The sequence below is a fragment of the Asparagus officinalis genome, chromosome 6, assembly GCF_001876935.1.
Source record: "Asparagus officinalis chromosome 6, Aspof.V1, whole genome shotgun sequence".
NCBI classification, from domain to species: Eukaryota; Viridiplantae; Streptophyta; class Magnoliopsida; order Asparagales; family Asparagaceae; genus Asparagus; species Asparagus officinalis.
Window position 1 is genome coordinate 51617310 of NC_033799.1, and position 19064 is coordinate 51636373.

A 19064-nucleotide genomic window follows, 5' to 3' on the forward strand; every position below is an offset into this window, starting at 1 on the left:
ATCTCATCTCGGGTGGGTGAAGATGACGATGGTGGTTTTTGTTGATTCTGGGTTGCGATTGTTTTGATTTTTTAGATTTTTTGTGGAGTTCGATAGATCTGATTAGTGATTCCTTTCTTTTCCTTCGTTTGTATATGTGAAAATTGCTGTTTTTTTGTTTATAATTTACTTTTTAAGTGTTTGGTGATGGAAATTGGGTATTTTTTGTAGAGTTGGTTGTTTGAAGGATGGAAGATTGAAAATTTACTGGATCTGGTTAATTCTCTTCCTAGAATTAATTTTTATTTTCACCTCTAAGATATGAATTTGTGAGTTTGTTTGGTTTTGCTATTTTTTTGAGGTGTGGGGGAAAAATATTTTTCTTGGGGGTACTGAATTGATTTTGTTGATTTTTTGAAGTTGGGAAGGGAGCTGATATATTGGCTGACTTCACTTCTCTTTGGTGATGGTGGTTTCTGTTCATTTGCGTTAGATTTTGCTTGGTTTTTGTTGTTTTATGATATGACGTGTCTGAGTAATAATTCTCCTTTTCTCCCTTGAAAATGTCATATTTTTATTGTCTTCTTAGTTTGCTTGCCGAAAGATTTGCTTTTTTCCGTTCACAATTAGGTCTTCTGTGTGAGTGGTCGCGAAGATTGTGAAATTGGGAATTAGTTGAATCTAGGGAACTCTTCAATGAATTTGCTTTTCTCCGCCTTACTTTGTTTTACTTTTCTTTTTTGATGCGTTGAACTTGAGGGATGGAGAAATAAGGGAATTTGTTGAGGGAAAAGATGTACCAAACGTTTGTATTTTCCCTTCATCTTCCCATAATATAATGGATAGAGGTTTTTTATAGGGTATGTGTCTCTTCACCATTTGTGTTATAGGGTCCTTGATCTTTTAAGATCTGTTGAGATGTGAGATTTTGGCAGGGGAACCATGTGAAAATTGTAAATCTAGACCATAAATTTTTTGGGGGGGTTGCCCGGGTGGGGTGGGGGGAGCAAAATCAATTTAAATAAAATTAAATTGCCTACGTGCATGATGATCTGAGGTTTTTGGTATTCCTCTTACAGGTTCTGTGCGAAAATTATTTCTCTTGGGATCAAAGATATATTTGTATCGGGGTAGAATACAAAAACAGTTTTTCAGGTATTTTTTAATGTATTTTCTTGAGTTTTCCCCCCTTATCTGTTCAAAAATTTCTCCTTTGCAGCCCAAAAGAACCTTAAAACAAAAAAAAGGACTTAAATAGAGGGGATGCCAAGAGACTGGAAGAATAGGATTGATGTCATTTACCGCGCTTAGTGCTTAGGGACTTGAGTTTTTATATAGATCTGGTTTCCTATGTTTGTTTGATTGGCTTCAGCGAAAGGAAACAGCTAAAAATGTTTTCAAGTTGCTTTCCTTTTTATTTATATATATGAAGGTAGCGTTTGAAGTGCTGTGTGATTTGGGTTTCATATGAATCTGATGTCTCTTTCATTGTTCAAGGGGGAAAAAGGGGAAGAAATCATTGATTTGTCGTGATTTGGGTTTTCTTCACATGCATATATTTGAGTGAACTAAATTTCTGCCGTCTTTATATGAGTACCTCACATGTCTATTTTATATCCTTGAGGTCCTGGAATGAGAGACAAATCAAGGCAACCTTTGCAAGAAATTTGCTGGTTTTTCTGCCAAATTGCACTGTTTCCTTTTTATTGATAGAGTTCTTCTTCTTCGTCTTCTTTTCTACAGATGCTTTCACTGTGAAGAAAAGTTTCAGATAGTTGGGTGTTCTCAAATAAATAGAAGACAAGCAAGTTGTTTTTCTTTCTTAAATTAGTTTTTCTCTAATGTTACTAGAGTACAGTATTTGTTGAGAAGGCCCAGAAGGACTGGGCCTTTTACTTCCGCAGGCAAACACCTCCAAATCCTATTTACAGGTTCTGTTATTTTTGTGGTTTGGTTGTTTTGATTTCTTAGATTTATCCATTTTCTTCTCTGTTTTCTTCTACTCTTTAGTTTGATGGCGATTAAAGTTATTAATAATTGGGTCTTTTTGTTTCATGGTGCTTGTTTCTTTGCTTAAAAATGCATTTTAGTTATTCAGAGTTTGCTTTCTACATAGTTAAAATGTGGCAGCTTGTTATTCCAACCAAGAGTATTGAGTTTGGTCCAAGTAAGGCAGTTAATTGTATTTCGACCTATTCAAATACCCCTGAGAACATGTAATTTCTTTATGCAACTGGAGCAATCCATTAATGACTTTAATACATTTATATTTCATTATGTACGGGCTGATATTTATAACTGTCTTTACTCGCATAGTCCTCTTGCTGTTTGCTAGTTGTGTTTGTTTTTTTTTTCTTGCTAATGGCATACAATTAGTTCCACTTGAACATTTCAATACCTGGATATTCAGAGAGTTCCTATGATATATGTTTGTTCTTGAGTTAATTCTTATGGACATGGCGTGCTTTATGGGATGATCTGCATTTGAATTTGATTTTTCAATTTTGTTTCAGTAATCCCATTATCTTCCTATAAATACTATTGGCGCATGGTTGAAATATCTTAAATAGCTTGCTTGTGCTAAATGATATTTGTAAATATAGCTTTCTCCTCAGTATCTGGATAACCTATGTTCTTCCGGTTATTTTATCCTTGTAACATTCAATACTGAAGTAACTTTTACCTTGTTCTTCTTTTTAATATTTTCTTATGGATTTCATTTTGCTGTGTGAATACCCAAATAGTCTCAATTGCCTTTTGTTTTTCTATATGTAACATTGTTTTCTTGATTATATTTTTCTGAATTCTGAATTGATTATATCTTAGACTTGCATATCGTGACTGTCAAACAATTTTTTTTTTCTGTTTTCAGATAACGTTCCTTGCACATCCTTGCCTATGGGTGATAGGTTTGCAGACCACAATGACAATGAACGGACTACTATCCAAAACTCCGAGGTAGTGTGACATAAATCTAGCAGTTTCCTATAATTTGTTCATAGTTTCTTTAAGTGAGTCAACGAGCATATCCATTTATTTGCCCTCTATTTCTCCTTTTTTGTCCATTCAGGGCCTTTGTCCAGGAAGAATTGGACCCCTTTCTAAAGAATTTTCATGGTTAGGTTCATCATGGGATTGCAAGAAGAAACGAAAGCATTATCAATCCTTTCGCCGGAATGGAATCACAATCTCTGTGAGTACTAGTAGTCTTTTCTGCTGAATTCTAATTTAGTCTATTTTAAGTTTAGCTAATCATGTGCTATTTGTCACTAGGTCCATAGCTTTGTCTACGTAATGGCTGAAGAATACAAGAGGCTTGTTGCATATGTGGAAGATCTATATGAAGACATGCAGGCTAATAAAATGGTTGTGGTGCGATGGTTTCACAAAGTTGATGAGGTTGATGATATTGTTTTGCCTCTTGACATTAATGACAGAGAGATCTTCTTTTCTCTTTCTCTTCAAGAACTCAGCGTCGAGTGCATAGATGGATTGGCTGCTGTTCTCAGTGCCCAAGACTTCGACAAGTTTCAGAAAGAGGAAAGGAACAAACTTGGCTTGCATCAACCATATTTATGCCGAAGACAGTTTGACAATGATGAGGTTAAGCCTTTTGACATTAAACAGGTTAAAGGTTACTGGGGTCAAGATGTGCTTAGGTACCTGTATGCAACTCCAAGTACTTCCCTGAAGCTGCGATTGAAAATAACTCATCACGGTCGTGGCTGTCAGAGTAGTCCTAATGTGGATGGGAGCGGTGGACCAAAGGAAAGAAGCCTATTGAATGATGCTGATATTGACGCTCGAGGAGCAGTTAGTGCTGTAACCAAGTCCAGAGGGGAAAAACATGCAAATAATCCTTCAGGGCCCCGATTGCTAAGAAAAGAGTTACTCAAGCAGAATCTTTCGCAACAGAAAAAACATCTAGCTCCGGGGAGCCATGTCGAAGTGCTCTCTCAAGATAGTGGCATTAGAGGTTGTTGGTTCCGTTGTGTGGTTCTCAAGAGACATCATGACAAGGTGAAAGTTCGCTATGAGGATGTCCAAGATGCTGATGGCACTAGAAACTTGGAGGTAAATACGAAACACTGTTTGCTGGATTACCCAAGCCCATATGGACCATACTATTACTGAACAACCAATCGACAACCACCTAACAACACCAGGTCATAGCCCACCCCCTCTAGCAACCCCTAACAAAGATTTGGATATAAGGTACGAGAAGGGCTGGGGTCATGTGCGTGGCCATGTACTTGGATGCACTCCTACCTAAGCTCTCTGAATCACCCTTATGCTGCTTTAATTTTTTTGGTAAATTGCGAGATACCCCCTTCATCTATATGTTGTTTTTTTAAAGAAATCCCATCATTTAAAAAGGTCAACAAATTACGCCTGATTTATTGCTGTTAATGGAACTGTTAATTATGCATGGAGTTTCTGTTCTTCAAACTTCTGCATGACGCATGGAAGGATGTTTACACATAAAATTCTCCGTGAATAAGCTAATTTAGGATAAAATAAAAGTCTACCTTTTTATTATTAACCTGGAATTCTGCATGCCGTTTCTAGACATGGGAAGAACCAAAGTCTACTATGAAACCTAAAAATTTAATTAATGATTTCAGATGATGGTTATTTTTGTTGAACTTTTTATATAAAGGGTGCCTTAAAAAACATGGACCAGATGGAGGATGTTTCTTGTAGTTTATCCTTTTTTGAGCCTGTACGGGTCTATGAGTACCCCTTATTCCTCAGGCATGTTGTCCTCCAATATACACTGGTAAATTTTCAAAGATAAATTTCATGCCATCCGTTACAGATGCTAATAATCAAACTTAAAACCTCTCGGAAGAGTAATGTCTTGATCATCTCACCTCCATACCCGATACAGGTTGCTATTGAATCGTCATATGATCTTGATTCTTGGACTACTGTGTAAGAAAGCTTTAGATTAGGCTCTTTTATCTGCTTGTGTCAAATACGCTGCACCTACGACCACTTAGACATGCCTGTGGTAAAACGTTGCATTTCCCTCACAGCACACTCTGAAATTAAGAAAGGGTAAAAATTGTCGTGTCCTTAAGTTGTAGATTTCACAATGTTGCTAAACACGCCTATTTCTCTAGGCATATGATGGTTTTCAAATGCTTGTACCGTATGTATGCCATGTCTGACATTGCTTAGAAACTCTTCTCTAGGAATGGGTTTTGGCATCGCGGGTTGCATCTTCTGACAAATTGGGCATATGGTCATGTGCGAGGCAGGTGGTCCGTCCTTACCCCTCGCATAGCAGCAACATTTCAAGCAGCCTTGATGTTGGATCTATTGTAGATGCATGGTGGCATGATGGCTGGTGGGAGGGAATTGTAATCCACAAGGAGTTAGAAGGAAAACTTCGTATTTATTTTCCAGGTATTTACATACCTTTGCTTTGGAAACTCTTTAAAATTGTACTTCTCTACATACATGAGTAGGACGAATGGATTAGATATGGTGCTTCTCATATCCATATTGGCTTACTAATCAGAGGATAATCCGTAATCCATTCCATCAAAATGAATATGGATAAAGATTGGGTATTAGGAGAAACACATGCTTATGCAAAAGTGGATATGAGGAAAAAGATTAGACTGAAAATTAATAGGCTACATGGTAGAAGAACTTTGTAAATAAACAAAAATTTTCCAGATTAAAGTTCATCGACATGTTCAACATATCTAAAAAGTTAAGATTGTTTCTCTGGATTACCAAAGTTGATCTCATATCTGCTAAACTAAGATCAAAATAAATTCCAACCAACTTAGGGATACATCATACATGTGTGGAGATGGTTACTTGTAAAAGTATCCTACCAAAAGTTAAAAGTATCCTACCAAAAGTTAAAAGGATACCTATCTGTATCCTATCTTACCAGAATATATATATTTAACACTTGTGCTGGGATGTGGTATCCTAGGGGATATGGAAGCATATATATACACACATGCATATCCTTCTGCTTTCTATATGCAAGGCACTTTCAGTTTTTGCTAATTTAGATGCATGTTGCAGGAGAGCAGCGAGATTCTGTATTCAGCTTGGGTGACTTGAGACCCTCTGAGGAATGGGTCAGTGACAAGTGGAATCACATCAAGGACCGCCAAGACGTTGCAAGCTCATTATCATCAACCATAGATCATGAGAATCGTCTCAGATTACCCAGTGACAAAGCCCCAGTCCAAGCATCAGAGACGGAGGCAAACACTTACCTATCTTGTTCAGAACAGCCACCAGAAGTAGACGAAGGTGGAGCTTCCATCCCAAACCTATCCAAAATCTGCTACCTGGATGGCTTGAAATGGAGTTCATCAAGAAAGAGAAGGCGTGGTAGAGAGTTGAGTGAAGGGATTTCAAAGGATAAAAGGCAACGGAGTAGTGGTAGCAGCAGCATCAGCAGCAGTAGTCAAGAGGATGTAGAAGTAGCAGCATCTAATGCCTGCAGCAACCTTTTGCTACCAAAAACTTTATCTGTTGTTGATAATGATAATTGCAAGATTGGGGGAAGCGATCCAATGCTCGTTGCACCCATGGCTCTGTGTTCTAACTTGGTCATGTCTCAATGACCCTTACCATATTTAGTGTTGTACATCTGAAATCTTCGTAGTAGTAATCATCAGTTTTGATAATTGTGCTGTAGCATCCTGTAGGTGGATGCGGTTTTCTTTGCATCCCCATGTTTTTGTTTCCTTTTAGGTGTTGTAGAACTTTAGATCCCGTGTGACTCTAGTTTAGCTTCTTAACTTTGTGTTTGTAGGAAGAATGATGTATAATGTTGTAGTTATGTATTTTAGAGCGAACTTCATGTGTGTGAATGCAACAGCTAATTGAGGAAAGAGGAGTTGAGTAGAATATACAATGGTTCCAGTTGCTCGAACTGATTGTAACTACATTGTTGGCCTGGTTTCACAACAGGATAAAAAATGCATTGTAATTGTGCGCGTTTGTCTTTACGAAATAAAAATATATTTCATGATATATGATTTATGGTTTTCTGTGGACACAAGGACTCTTTGATCTTCCTGTCCAGGTATTTTATTAGTTTGATTAATAGTCTGCCTGATTTTCTGAACTACTATTCATATCATGGTTCATTAGGTCTCCTCTCTTGCTTAAAGTTTCTGAGGGTTTGAACCTAGCCTAACCTTTGGCTTGGATTTTCTGAGGTTAAGAATGTAAGATTTTATACGACTTAGAACAAGCCACAAATAAAAATTTGAACTGCTTTTGACATAACGGCCAGAACCAAAACCAAGGAAAGAGGGGAAAAGAGAGGCAGCTATTATTGAAAAACTACAATTAAAATCCTTTCTCTACAAACTTCTGTAGGATCAGATTCTCCAGCACAAAACTCTCAAAAAGAGTTGGAAGAGGAATCCCTACACTTTCCCCACCACCTCATGATTCCCTTCATCTCCCCAAAACTTATTCCATTCTCAACTTTATGCTCCTTTTTCTCTTTTCAAACTCCTGAATGCATCGTTGCCCTTCGAACTTGGCTCACCCATTCATGACGGAAAAGGCAAGTTCAGGCTCATGAAGCACTTCACTCCCATTTTTTATCTCCAAAGCTAATAACTTTCAGATCTCTCCTCTCATCTCTGTAGTTCTACTGCATGACCATGAGGATGAACATCGACTGCGGCGGTTGCTATCGCAAAATCCGGCGAGCCCTTCTTAGGATGCACGGTAACATATGTATCCTTGAGCTAAACAAATTTTAGTCTTTAGTGACTTGGAGAAAAACAATGCTATCGAGGGCACGATAGAAAGCCATATAGGAAGATACGAGATGAAGACATCTGATTTATCAGGAATATCGATGCACACATTATATGTGACTATGATTACAGTCAAACTAGTGTATTCACTAACTGATATATTGATGCGTTCATTAGTATTTTTTGTGTCAAGTCAGTTATCTTCATCCCCTGCATCTTTCTATATGATTCTCTATAGAGGGCCTTCCGTTGGATTTTTTCTGAGACTTCAGATGTATTTGATTAGGAATAGTTGAAATCACCTAGAATACCTGTTTTATCTATAAAGCTACAAATCCACCCGTAGCTCCAACCACTCCGAATTAAGCTCGTCCTCTCAAACGTTCTCGTTTACTATTTCGTTGCTTGTTTTTGTTCTCAGAACTGGAGAGTCATTTGATTGAAAAGAAGCAGAACAGGGTAAGCGTTTGCGGAGCATTCAGCCCCCAAGATGTTGCGATAAAGATACGAAAGATGACGAACAGACGCGTAGAAATCCTGGAGATCAAGGAATTAGAACTGAGCGGTGGTGCTGAAGAGAACAAAGATAACCAAAGCAGTAATACGCAGCAGAGCAACGGTGCGAACAACAGTTAGAGGTCTTCGCTGCCTTGTAATTGTCACACCACTAACAAATTACAAGCTTTGAAAATACTTGTGTGTTCTTTTTTGCATGTTGTAACATACACCGAGTGAAGTGACAAAAAGAGATCAAAGGTAGTGCTAACATCTTTTGCTTGTAACTCTATTTTAATCTCGGGTAAATTTCACAACTTTCTCGTGATAACAAGTACAAATCACAAGCTCCTGACAGTTGGTATCAATTCCATACTTGCCTCCTCTATTCTCGTGATAACAACCAAAACCCATGTGTTAAATGAAAAACCAATAAAATTAATGACATATTAAGTGAGAATAGATTGTCGAAAAAGTTGTTTTCTTTCTCTTCTCCTTACCTGCTCTCAGTTTTACCCAGGAGTGAAAACTAGTTTGTGATCCGTGACAGCTTTGGTTACATTTTTTTTTATTTCCTATTATTTTTGTTAGAGAATCTCTTTTATCTTCCCTTGTCAGAAAAAGTTTTGAGATGATGTTCTTTTTTGTAACTTGAAAACCCCTACTCCCCACTCTGTTCCCAGAAGCTCGTCCAAATGCTTTGCATTTTCAAATTGGACAAATTTTCAAAACAGTCCCGTTTACAAAAAGATTCCCAAAAAACGACCCGTTTCAACAATATTCGTCAAAACCGATCTAGTTTCAACCGTCAGGCTAAAACTAGATCGGTTTTGACGGAAAAAAAAAAATGAAACTTCACGGGACTTGAAATCCCGTGAAGTTTAGCAGCCACTTAACTAAGCTGCTAAACTTCACGGGACTTCAAGTCCCGTGAAGTTTCATAGTTCAAAACAACTTCAGAGCTGAAACGAACTTCACGGGACTTGAAGTCTCGTGAAGTTTAGTAGCTTAATTAAATGGCTACTAAAATTCACGTGACTTCAAGTCCCGTGAAGTTTTTAAACTTCTTTTGTCAAGACCGACCCAATTTAAGCCCAATGGTTGAAACTAGGTCGGTTTTGACAAATATTGTTGAAACAAGTCGTTTTTTGGAAATATTTTTGAAAAATGGTCGGTTTTGAAAATTTGTCCTTTTCAAATTATGTTAGGCTGCGTTTGGGAATGTGGATTTGGGCCTAAGATTTAAAATCCAGAGTATTTCAAATACAAATCTTTAGTTTGGATTCTAAATTGGGCTAAGATTTCAAATCAAATTATTTTAGAGAGTTGGATTTGAAAGTCCAAATACACGTATTTTAAATTCCATACTTCCCCATCAAATCCCAACCTCTTCTCTCTCGTTTCCAAATCGCGACCACTTCTCTCTCGTTTCCAAGTCCCGATTTCTTCTCTCAACATAGGTAACCCCTCTCTCTCCTCTCTCTCCCCCTCTCTATCCTCCCCCCCTTTCTCCCCCTCTCCTCTTCCCCTATCATCAAAACCCTAGATCGGATCTAGGGTTTAGGTCTCCCCCTTTACTCTCTCTCTCTCTCTCCCCTTTTCGTCGAAACCTAGATCTGATCTACGGTTTAGATCGTGATCTTCGCGGTTAAAACCCTAGATCAGAGCTAACACTCTCGATTGTTTCTAAGTTTTTGATGATTTCATTATGAATGCATTAAGGTTTGGTGATTTTGATGGATTCTTAGCTAATTTGAACAAGGAGTGCTTGTCTCATCTCAAAGGTACAATTTTTTTTTATTTTATTGAGAATTTTGTTCTTTTTATTTTATTGTGATTTTAATTTACTTTTTGATTGTGGTGGCCAAACCCATTTTTAGTTTAACTACACTCGTGATTCATGCATCTGCAGGTGAATTTGTTCTGTGAACATCTACAATATCACATTAGATTCGACTTATGTCTTTGGAACGTCGTTTAATTTTAACACAATAGTAACTCTTTTATGTTGAGTCTATTTTGCTTTTGCAACAACTTTAATCATGGTAGATTTTTCGCAAACTCCAAAATTATAGGAAACACAGTTTTGCTCGATGGATTCCCACATAGGTCCTTAAACTAAAACTTGTAGTTTTTGTTTGAAAAGAAAACAGAATTACATATTAATTACAGTCCTTAGAACTCAAAGATTTTTTTGCTTACTTGAGATTACTTACAATTTTGTGACCATTTGTATCCTCTGACCTCATAATTTTTTCAAACATTTTTCAACTTCTGTTGTTGGAACATCGTTGGATTTGAGCACTACAATGACTTTCCTATGTTTTAACCCATTTTGTTTTTGCAATAGCTTTAATTATGAGAGACTTTCGTAAACTCTAAAGTTATAGGAAACTTAGTTTTACAAAGTGAATTAAAAAACAGGGCCTTAAATTAACAAATATGGTTTTATGTTTGTGTGTGGACCCGAATTCTCTCCAATGGTAATTGGAGAGGGTCCAATTATTCCATCTCTAACAAAAGTCGAGAATCTTTCTCTCTTAACACCATCAATAATAGAATTCTAATAATTTTTTGTTAGCAGCCACTAGTTCTTCATTGAGTAACATATCCACCTGTCTTCTGAGCACACATGCATTGTAGTATTGAGATTCAATTTTTTCTTTTAAGTCTATCATGTCATTAAGTGGCACAAAATCTCCATAGACAATGTTAGGATTCACCCCAATAATAAAGTCTCGAACGGAGACTTAATCACAAAATAAAGGCACAAAATTCAACACAGAGTACTCACAGATATACGTGGTTCACTCCTTCGGAGCTACTCCATGGTGCAACGACGACGCCAAATTCTTTTATATCCCAAAAGAATTGATCCAAGAGAACACCCTCTCTTGATCAGATACACTCCAAGAACTCTCACAAACTCTCTTTTTGTTTTCTCTTACTCTTCTATAAGAGGAGTTGATTCTGGGATGAGATTTTCTTAAGAGTTTAGGGCCCTATTTATAGTGTTTGAGAAAACACTATGCATAAATATAATATTATCTGTGGGACCCGCCACTAATAATAAAATATTTGTGGGACCCACATCCTTTATAAATTCTCAACAATGGCTGCCACCGAATTTGATTTTTCTTCTTATGGGGCCCGCCTTTGTGGGCCCCACTTTTGTTTTGTTAGGCTGACAATCTCCCACTTGAAGATTTGATTGAATATCAATCATATCTTCACATCATTCTTGGTTGCATCATCCGGATGTCTTGTATCTTTGGCGTCTTGCACGACCTTCAACATTCTCAACGGAGGCCATATGAGGCTGCACACAGCCTCACATTCTCGAGCGGAACTGGCTTGGTTAGCATATCGGCTGGATTGTACCTCGTATCAATCTTCACAAGCTTGAACTCGTTCCTGCTTTTCCATCTCCGTATGGCATGGTGCTTCACGTCAACATGCTTGGTCCGAGCATGGAATGCGTCGTTCTCTGACAAGTGAATGACACTCTGACTTGGATGAAATATTTCTCAAAGCTTACTCCAAGCTCGAGAAGAAAAGCCTTCAACCATAGCAACTCCTTTGCTGCCTCTGCTGCAGACACGTACTCGGCTTCGGTTGTCGACAAAGCCACAGTATCCTGTAACTTGGATCTCCAACTTATCGCTCCACCACCCAAGATGAAGATGTAGCCGCTCGTGCTCCTTCTTGAATCTATATCCCCTGCGTAGTCTGCATCACAAAAGCCCTCTAGCTGCAAATCTGCCCCGCCATACTCAAGACAACGGTCGGACGAGCTTCTCAAGTAGCGTAGAAGCCACTTGACCGCACCCCAGTGTTGTTTCCCTGGATTGCTCATAAAGCGGCTCACAACTCCCACTCCTTGTGTAATATCTGGCCTCGTGCACACCATCGCATACATCAAACTCCCGACGACAGATGCGTATGGTATGTTGGCCGCATACATCAAACTCCCGACGACAGATGCGTATGGTATGTTGGCCATGAACTCATGCTCTTCAGCAGTATCTGGTGCTTGGGTCTTCGATAGCTTGAAATGGCGAGCCCACCGGTTTAGCTTTCTCCATGCCAAACTTTTCAAGAATCTTCTCAATGTAGGCCTTCTGAGACAACCTCAGCCTCCGTACTGATCTGTCTCTGATGATCCTCATCCCCAGAATCTGGTTTGCTGGACCCAGATCCTTCATCTCGAAGCACTCGGAGAGACGCCCCTTGAGTTCCTCAATGCGGGCCGAGTCGGGCCCTGCAATCAACATGTCATCAACATAAATTAAGAGTATTATATAGGATTCGTCATATCTCTTGATGAAGCAGCAGTGGTTTGTGTCACATTTGAGAAAACCGTTCTCCTCTATAAAGTTTTCGAACTTCATGTACCACTGTCGCGGAGCTTGCTTCAGGCCATACAAGCTCTTGCGTAGGCGACACACGAGGCCCTCCCTGCCTCGTTCCTCGAAGCCCACTGGTTGATGCATATAGATTTCTTCCTCCAAATCTCCATGAAGGAATACCGTCTTCACATCCATCTGTTCTAGATGGAGATCTCGAACTGCCACAATGCTTAGAACAGTTCGGATCGTGGTCAACTTGACGACAAGAGCTAAAACGCCAGAATAGTCTATCCCTGCTTTTTGCTCATAGCCCTTCACTACAAGCCTCGCCTTGTAGCGTCTCCGTCCATCAGCTTCATCCTTGACCCGATAAATCCACCGATTGTGAAGAGCCTTTCTCCCTCTTGGAAGCTTTACGAGCTCCCAAGTCTCATTCTTCATCAAGGACTTCATTTCTTCCTCCATAGCAGACTCCCACTCGCCCCGAGCTTTGCCAGTCTGCTGTACCTCCTCATAGCTCTCTGGCTCACCATTGTCAGTCAGGAGAAGGTAATTCATGGTGGAAAGGTACCTCTCTGGCACCCTTGGATTTCTTGGAGCTTTGCGAATTGCGATCGGCAACTCTGCTGGATCCTGCTGCTGTGCATTCCGCATGTTCTCTTGGTCTCCGTCTTCTATGCTGATTGGTATCTCACCGCCGTCCTCACTGTCAGCAATATCTGGGAAAAGAGGGGGAGATAGCTGACTCCCACTCACCTCTTTGGTCTTGTACATCGCATTCTCATGGAATACGACGTCACGACTGCGCACCACCTTGCGCGCATCGTGATCCCAGAAACGGTACCCATACTCATCTCCTCCATAGCCGATGAAAGAGAGCTTCTTTGACTTTGGATCAAGCTTTGACCGGTCTGTAGGATTGGTCATGACATAGGCGTCATAACCAAATACTCGTAAGTGCTCTAGCTTCAGCTTCTTTCCGGTTCAAGCCTCTTCAGGTATCCCATAATTGAGAGCCGCGGATGACCCGCGGTTGATCAAGTATGCAGCAGTATTGACAGCTTCAGCCCAAAACCTCTTGGGCAATCCAGAGTGGATCCTCATACTTCTGGCGCGCTCTAAGATAGTGCGATTCATGCGCTTCGCCACTCCGTTGTGCTGAGGTGTGCCTGGGACGGTCTTCAGTCTCCGAATCCCATGAGACGAGCAGAAGTTCTCGAACTCCTGGCTGCAATACTCGCCTCCATTATCAGACTTTAGGCACTTCAGCTTATTGCCTGTTTCGTTCTCCACACAGGCAAGCCACTTCTTGAAGATGATGAATACATCTGACTTGTGCTTCAAGAAGAACACCCACAATTTTCTCGTAGCATCATCAATAAAAGTGACAAAGTAAAGAGAGTTACCAACAGATGGGACTTGCGTAGGTCCCCACACGTCGGTGTGCACCAACTCTAATTTCTGTAGTTTTGGAGCCGATCCGGTCTTGTTGAAGCTCACCTTCTTTTGTTTGCCTAGGATGCAGTCCTCACAAAAAGTCAGATCGATCTTGTTCAGACCCGGAAGCCTCTCTCCTGCGGCCATAATCTGCATCCCCTTCTCGTTCATGTGGTCAAGTCGTCGATGCCAAGTCATGCAGTCGACGGATGATGATGATGATGCTTGTCCTGCGGCAAGCAAGTGGTCGATCTTCCCGTTGGCGATGTAGAAAGACCCCTCGCGTTTGCCGTGTGCCACCACCAGGGCACCCTTGGACACCTTCCAGCTTCTCTGCTCGAAGGATACTCTGTAACCGGAGTCAGTCAGTTGCCCGACTGATATAAGATTTCGCCTGAGATCTGGTACATGCCGAACATCATTCAGCATCAAGGTGGTCCCGCCCTCCATCTTGAGGGTACAATTTCCCTTCCCGGAAACCTTACAAGGTTGATCGTCGCCAAGATAGACTGTCCCCAAGTCCTTCTTCACGAACGATGAAAGCAGCTTTTGTTGTGAGGTTGCATGAAAAGATGCGCCAGAGTCGATGACCCACGCATCACTTTTGTCTTCTACTTCCCTCTGGACTTTGATTGGCCTCGTCGTCCCCTCCCCTTCTTCTGTGCACGCCCTCGTGCCTCGACATGCAGAGCACTCCCACTGCTAGAGGCCTCAGCTCCTGAGACTTTGCGGTGAGATTCTTCATCCAGAATTGCCCCAACCACTGTGTCGAGCTTCGTCTTGTCATTGCCATTAGCGTTGCTCACCGCCATTATCATATTCTCCCATGAATCTGGTAGACAAGAAAGTAGCAGAAGAGCTTGGATCTCGTTGTCGAACTTTAGATCTACTGCAGCAAGTTGTTGCACCACAGCCTGAAATTCGTTCAAGAAGTCCGCCACGTGAGCTCCTTGCTGCATCTTGAGATTGAATAGCTTCTTCATCAGGTACACCTTATTTGAAACAGACGGCTTCTCATACAGCGCCTCCAAGGCCTCCATCAATTCCTTGGTGGTGGTCGCATGCGAGACGTTGTAAGTCACATGCTGCTGAAGGTTGAGCCTGATGGTGGCAAGTGCTTTACGATCGAGCACCTTCCACTTATCGTCGTCCATCTTCTCAGGTTTCCCCGCCTCTCCTTGGAGGGGTAGGAAGAGATCCTTCTGGTACAAATAGTCTTCTATTTGCATCCTCCAATACCTGAAATTTTGGCCGCCGAACTTCTCAATTCGAAGCATGTTGTCTTCAACTGTAGATCCCATGGCAAAAGATTACGTCTTTCCCGTATTCGTGAATAGTACAGTATTTGTGAATAGTACCGTATCCATGAATAGTACCATATCCATGAATAGTACCGTATCCGTGAATAGTACCGTATTTGTTAATAGTACCGTATCCGTAAATAGTACCGTACACGTGAATAGTGCCGTACACGTGAATAGTACCTAATGCCTTAAAAGAGTAAATATTAATCTAACTTATTTTCTGATGTGGAGGATCCATTTTTAGTGGCAGCCACAGAGCATACGATAAGCAGATATATATACTCTAAGTCAGGCTCTGATACCAGTTGTTAGGATTCACCCCAATAATAAAGCCTCGAACGGAGACTTAATCACAAAATAAAGGCACAAAATTCAACACAGAGTACTCACAGATATACGTGGTTCACTCCTTCGGAGCTACTCCACGGTGCAACGACGATACCAAATTCTTTTATATCCCAAAAGAATTGATCCAAGAGAACACACTCTCTTGATCAGATACACTCCAAGAACTCTCACAAACTCTCTCTTTGTTTTCTCTTACTCTTCTATAAGAGGAGTTGTTTCTGGGATGAGATTTCCTTAAGAGTTTAGGACCCTATTTATAGTGTTTGAGAAAACACTATGCACAAATATAATATTATCTGTGGGACCCGCCACTAATAATAAAATATTTGTGGGACCCACATCCTTTATAAATTCTCAACAATGGCTGCCACCGAATTTGATTTTTCTTCTTGTGGGGCCCGCCTTTGTGGGCCCCACTTTTGTTTTGTTAGGCTGACAGACAAGACCTTCACAACTCTCCATAAAGTTTTTCTCTTTAGTGATATATGGCATAGGAATGCATTTACTAAATGTTGTTTATAAGTTCACATTGAAGGTGCTGATTAAATTTGATAGGTTTGGATATGTTTGCCTTTTAATCTGGATCGTCACTCCTTTTAATGTGATAGGTTAATAATGATAAATGATGGAAGGGATTCAAGGATCCAGCATAAACGTACAAGGGAAGAATTTGAGAGGAGAGAGGAGGATGAAATTATTATGGTAGTGGTCAGTTTTATAGTTGCTGCCATTGGTGCTTGGTACTATACAAAGCACATGTTAAAGGAGAGTTCAATAACACACGAAGAAGAGGATGAAAGGACATACCTTAGAAAGTCTTGGATTCGAACTCTTATTTGCAATGCAAATAACTGTCTTGAACAACTAAGAATGAATCCTCAAGCTTTTAAGAGGTTATGTGATGTTTAATGTACTAGAGGGGGATTCGTAGCATCAAGAAATGTCACGATTGAAGAAATTGTCGCAATGTTTTTACATATTTTACCTCACAATGTAAAAAACAGGATAAGCAAAACAGATTTTTATCGTTCGAATGAAACAATTAGTCGGCAGTTTCACAAAGTACTTCAAGCAGTCATGACGACAGGAAGCCTATATATATTAGACAAGAATATACAAATCCTAATGAGAGAGACATGGAGATGTGGAAATGATTTGAGGTAACTATGGCTTCTTTTTATTAAGGTTTTCATTTTAATACTTTTGTTTTATAGAACTAATTGTAAGGTTGTGCAATTTTAGGATGCTATCGGGGCACTTGATGGGACTCATATCCAATTTCAAGAACACACGAAGAAGAGGATGAAAGGACATACCTTAGAAAGTCTTGGATTCGAAATCTTATTTGCAATGCAAATAACTGTGTTGAACAACTAAGGATGAATCCTCAAGCGTTTAAGAGGTTATGTGATGTTCTATGTACTAGAGGGGGATTAGTAGCATCAAGAAATGTCACGATTGAAGAAATTGTCGCTATGTTTTTGCATATTTTAGCTCATAATGTAAAAAATAGGACAAGCAAGATAGATTTTTATTGTTCAAATGAAACAATTAGTCGGCAGTTCCACAAAGTACTTCAAGCAGTCATGAAGATAGGAAGCCTCTATATTAAACAAGAATATACAAATCCTAATGAGAGAGACATAGAGAAGTGGAAATGGTTTGAGGTAACTATGACTTCTTTTATTAAGGTTTTCATGTTTAGTACTTTTGTTTTATAGAACTAATTGTAAGGTTGTGCAATTTTAGGATGCTATCGGGGCACTTGATGGGACTCATATCCAATTAACAATTCCTTTAGAAGATCAAAATAGATATCAAAATAGAAAAGGAGAGAGCAGTAAAAATGTACTTGGTGTTTGTGATTTAAATTTGAGATTTTCATATGTGCTACCTAGTTGGGAGGGTTCACCTTCAGATTCTCGTGTTTTGCGTCGGCCCAATGGCTTGAAACTTCCCTCAAGTAGGAATATATATTTTTTAATTATTATATATGTATTGCTTCCTTACATTGTTGTGACTGAAGATTTCAATTTTGTAGATAAATACTTTCTTGTGGATGTTGGGTATATAAATGGGCCGGGGTTTTTAGCACCTTATAGAGGGACTCGCTATCATATAAAGTCTTGGAGAGAAAATGGTCCAAGAAACTACAAGAAGTTATTTAACCAACGTCATTCCTCTGCTAGAAACACAATTGAGAGGGCATTCGGATTGCTAACAAAGCGATGGGCTATATTATAGACAGCTTGCTTTTATAGTGTTAAGACTCAAATTAGGATCATTAATGCATGTTGTATTCTTCATAACTTTTTACGTGAAGAGATGAATGAAGATGACTTGTTGAATGATGTGGATCGAGAAGTAAAATATGCTCCTGTTTTAGAAATTGAGAATTGTTTGGTGGGAAAATTAAAAGAAGGAAATGGAGAATTGAATTTGTATTATTCTCTCTAACAGACTTAGAAAAAGAATGAATTATAATTCTTTCAATACAAATTTCCCTCTAACTGGCTTAGAAAAAGAAATTACAATCTTCTCGATCGGTTTTCCGATTTACAAAAGAGAGAAGGATTGACGGAGACCCTTCCTTTTGTTTAACCTGTGTTCTTCTTGGTGTCGATAGAATGCCTCCCTCGATGTTCGTATCGAGTTTGCTTTCTGTTGACGATCCGAATGCTTCACCTCGTTGGAACACAATATTTTTCTCTTGACTTGAGGTCGAGGAGAACTTGTGTGGCAAGTTTAAGAATAACTCTTAATGAGTTTAGGAACTCAATGCGAGTTTAAACTCTGTAAAAGAGTTGATTTGAACTAAAAATCGGTTTATAGTCAAGATCTAAGCTCTGAAGCTCCAAGCTCCCTGTTGCCGATGAAGATGATCTCCAAGAGCCTCCAAATCTGAAGATCTAAAAAAGATCCTGAACTCAATTGAGTTTATGGTATTTATAGAGGATTAAGGGGTATAACCGCGCCCTTAATTTGCTCCTAAGTGGGGAAGTGATCCCCTCAAATCGTGAAAAACGGTTTTGAAACTGTTCAACTCATGTTTAAACGAGTCAAACGCAAAATCCGCGTTCTGGCATGAATTCTGCATTCTGTGATTGGAATGCAGAGTTAAGCTCCGCACTGGCGGCTAAAAACACAGTGGTGAGCCTTGCGTTCTGAGCTTGGAATGCAGTGGTGAGCCCATGTTTTGAATCTGAAACGCAGCCACTACCTCTGTGTTTTGAATCTAAAATGCAGCCACAACCTCTGCGTTTTGAATTTAAAACGCGGGCATGACCTCTGCATTTTGAATCTGAAACGCGGGCATGACCTCTGCGTTTTGAATATGAAACGTGGGCATGACCTCTGTGTTTTGAATTAGGGACGCAGAGGTGAGCTCTGCGTCT

At 39.7% G+C, this 19064-nt stretch overlaps 2 protein-coding genes across 4 annotated transcripts in view; both read left to right on the top strand.

The window, feature by feature from the left end:
• The window catches only part of LOC109844390, a 7464-nt gene extending 572 nt beyond the window's left edge, over positions 1-6892 (top strand). Inside the window, exons 2-7 of one of the 3 annotated variants that reach the window (XM_020413397.1) lie at positions 1059-1134; positions 2852-2937; positions 3050-3172; positions 3253-4053; positions 5178-5391; positions 6031-6892. In XM_020413397.1, coding sequence (XP_020268986.1) covers positions 2878-2937; positions 3050-3172; positions 3253-4053; positions 5178-5391; positions 6031-6581 — 1749 coding nt within the window. In that variant the 5' untranslated portion in view covers positions 1059-1134; positions 2852-2877 and the 3' untranslated portion in view covers positions 6582-6892. Of the gene's footprint in view, positions 1-1058; positions 1135-2851; positions 2938-3049; positions 3173-3252; positions 4054-5177; positions 5392-6030 lie in introns of those variants that run through there. The other 2 variants (XM_020413396.1, XM_020413398.1) reach the window with 2 other exon arrangements.
• On the top strand, positions 7359-8547 carry LOC109845129 (heavy metal-associated isoprenylated plant protein 25). Its single transcript, XM_020414339.1, has 3 exons — positions 7359-7537; positions 7623-7704; positions 8158-8547. Exons 1-3 carry the CDS (start codon positions 7490-7492, stop codon positions 8370-8372), a joined length of 345 nt encoding a protein of 114 aa, XP_020269928.1. The 5' UTR covers positions 7359-7489; the 3' UTR covers positions 8373-8547.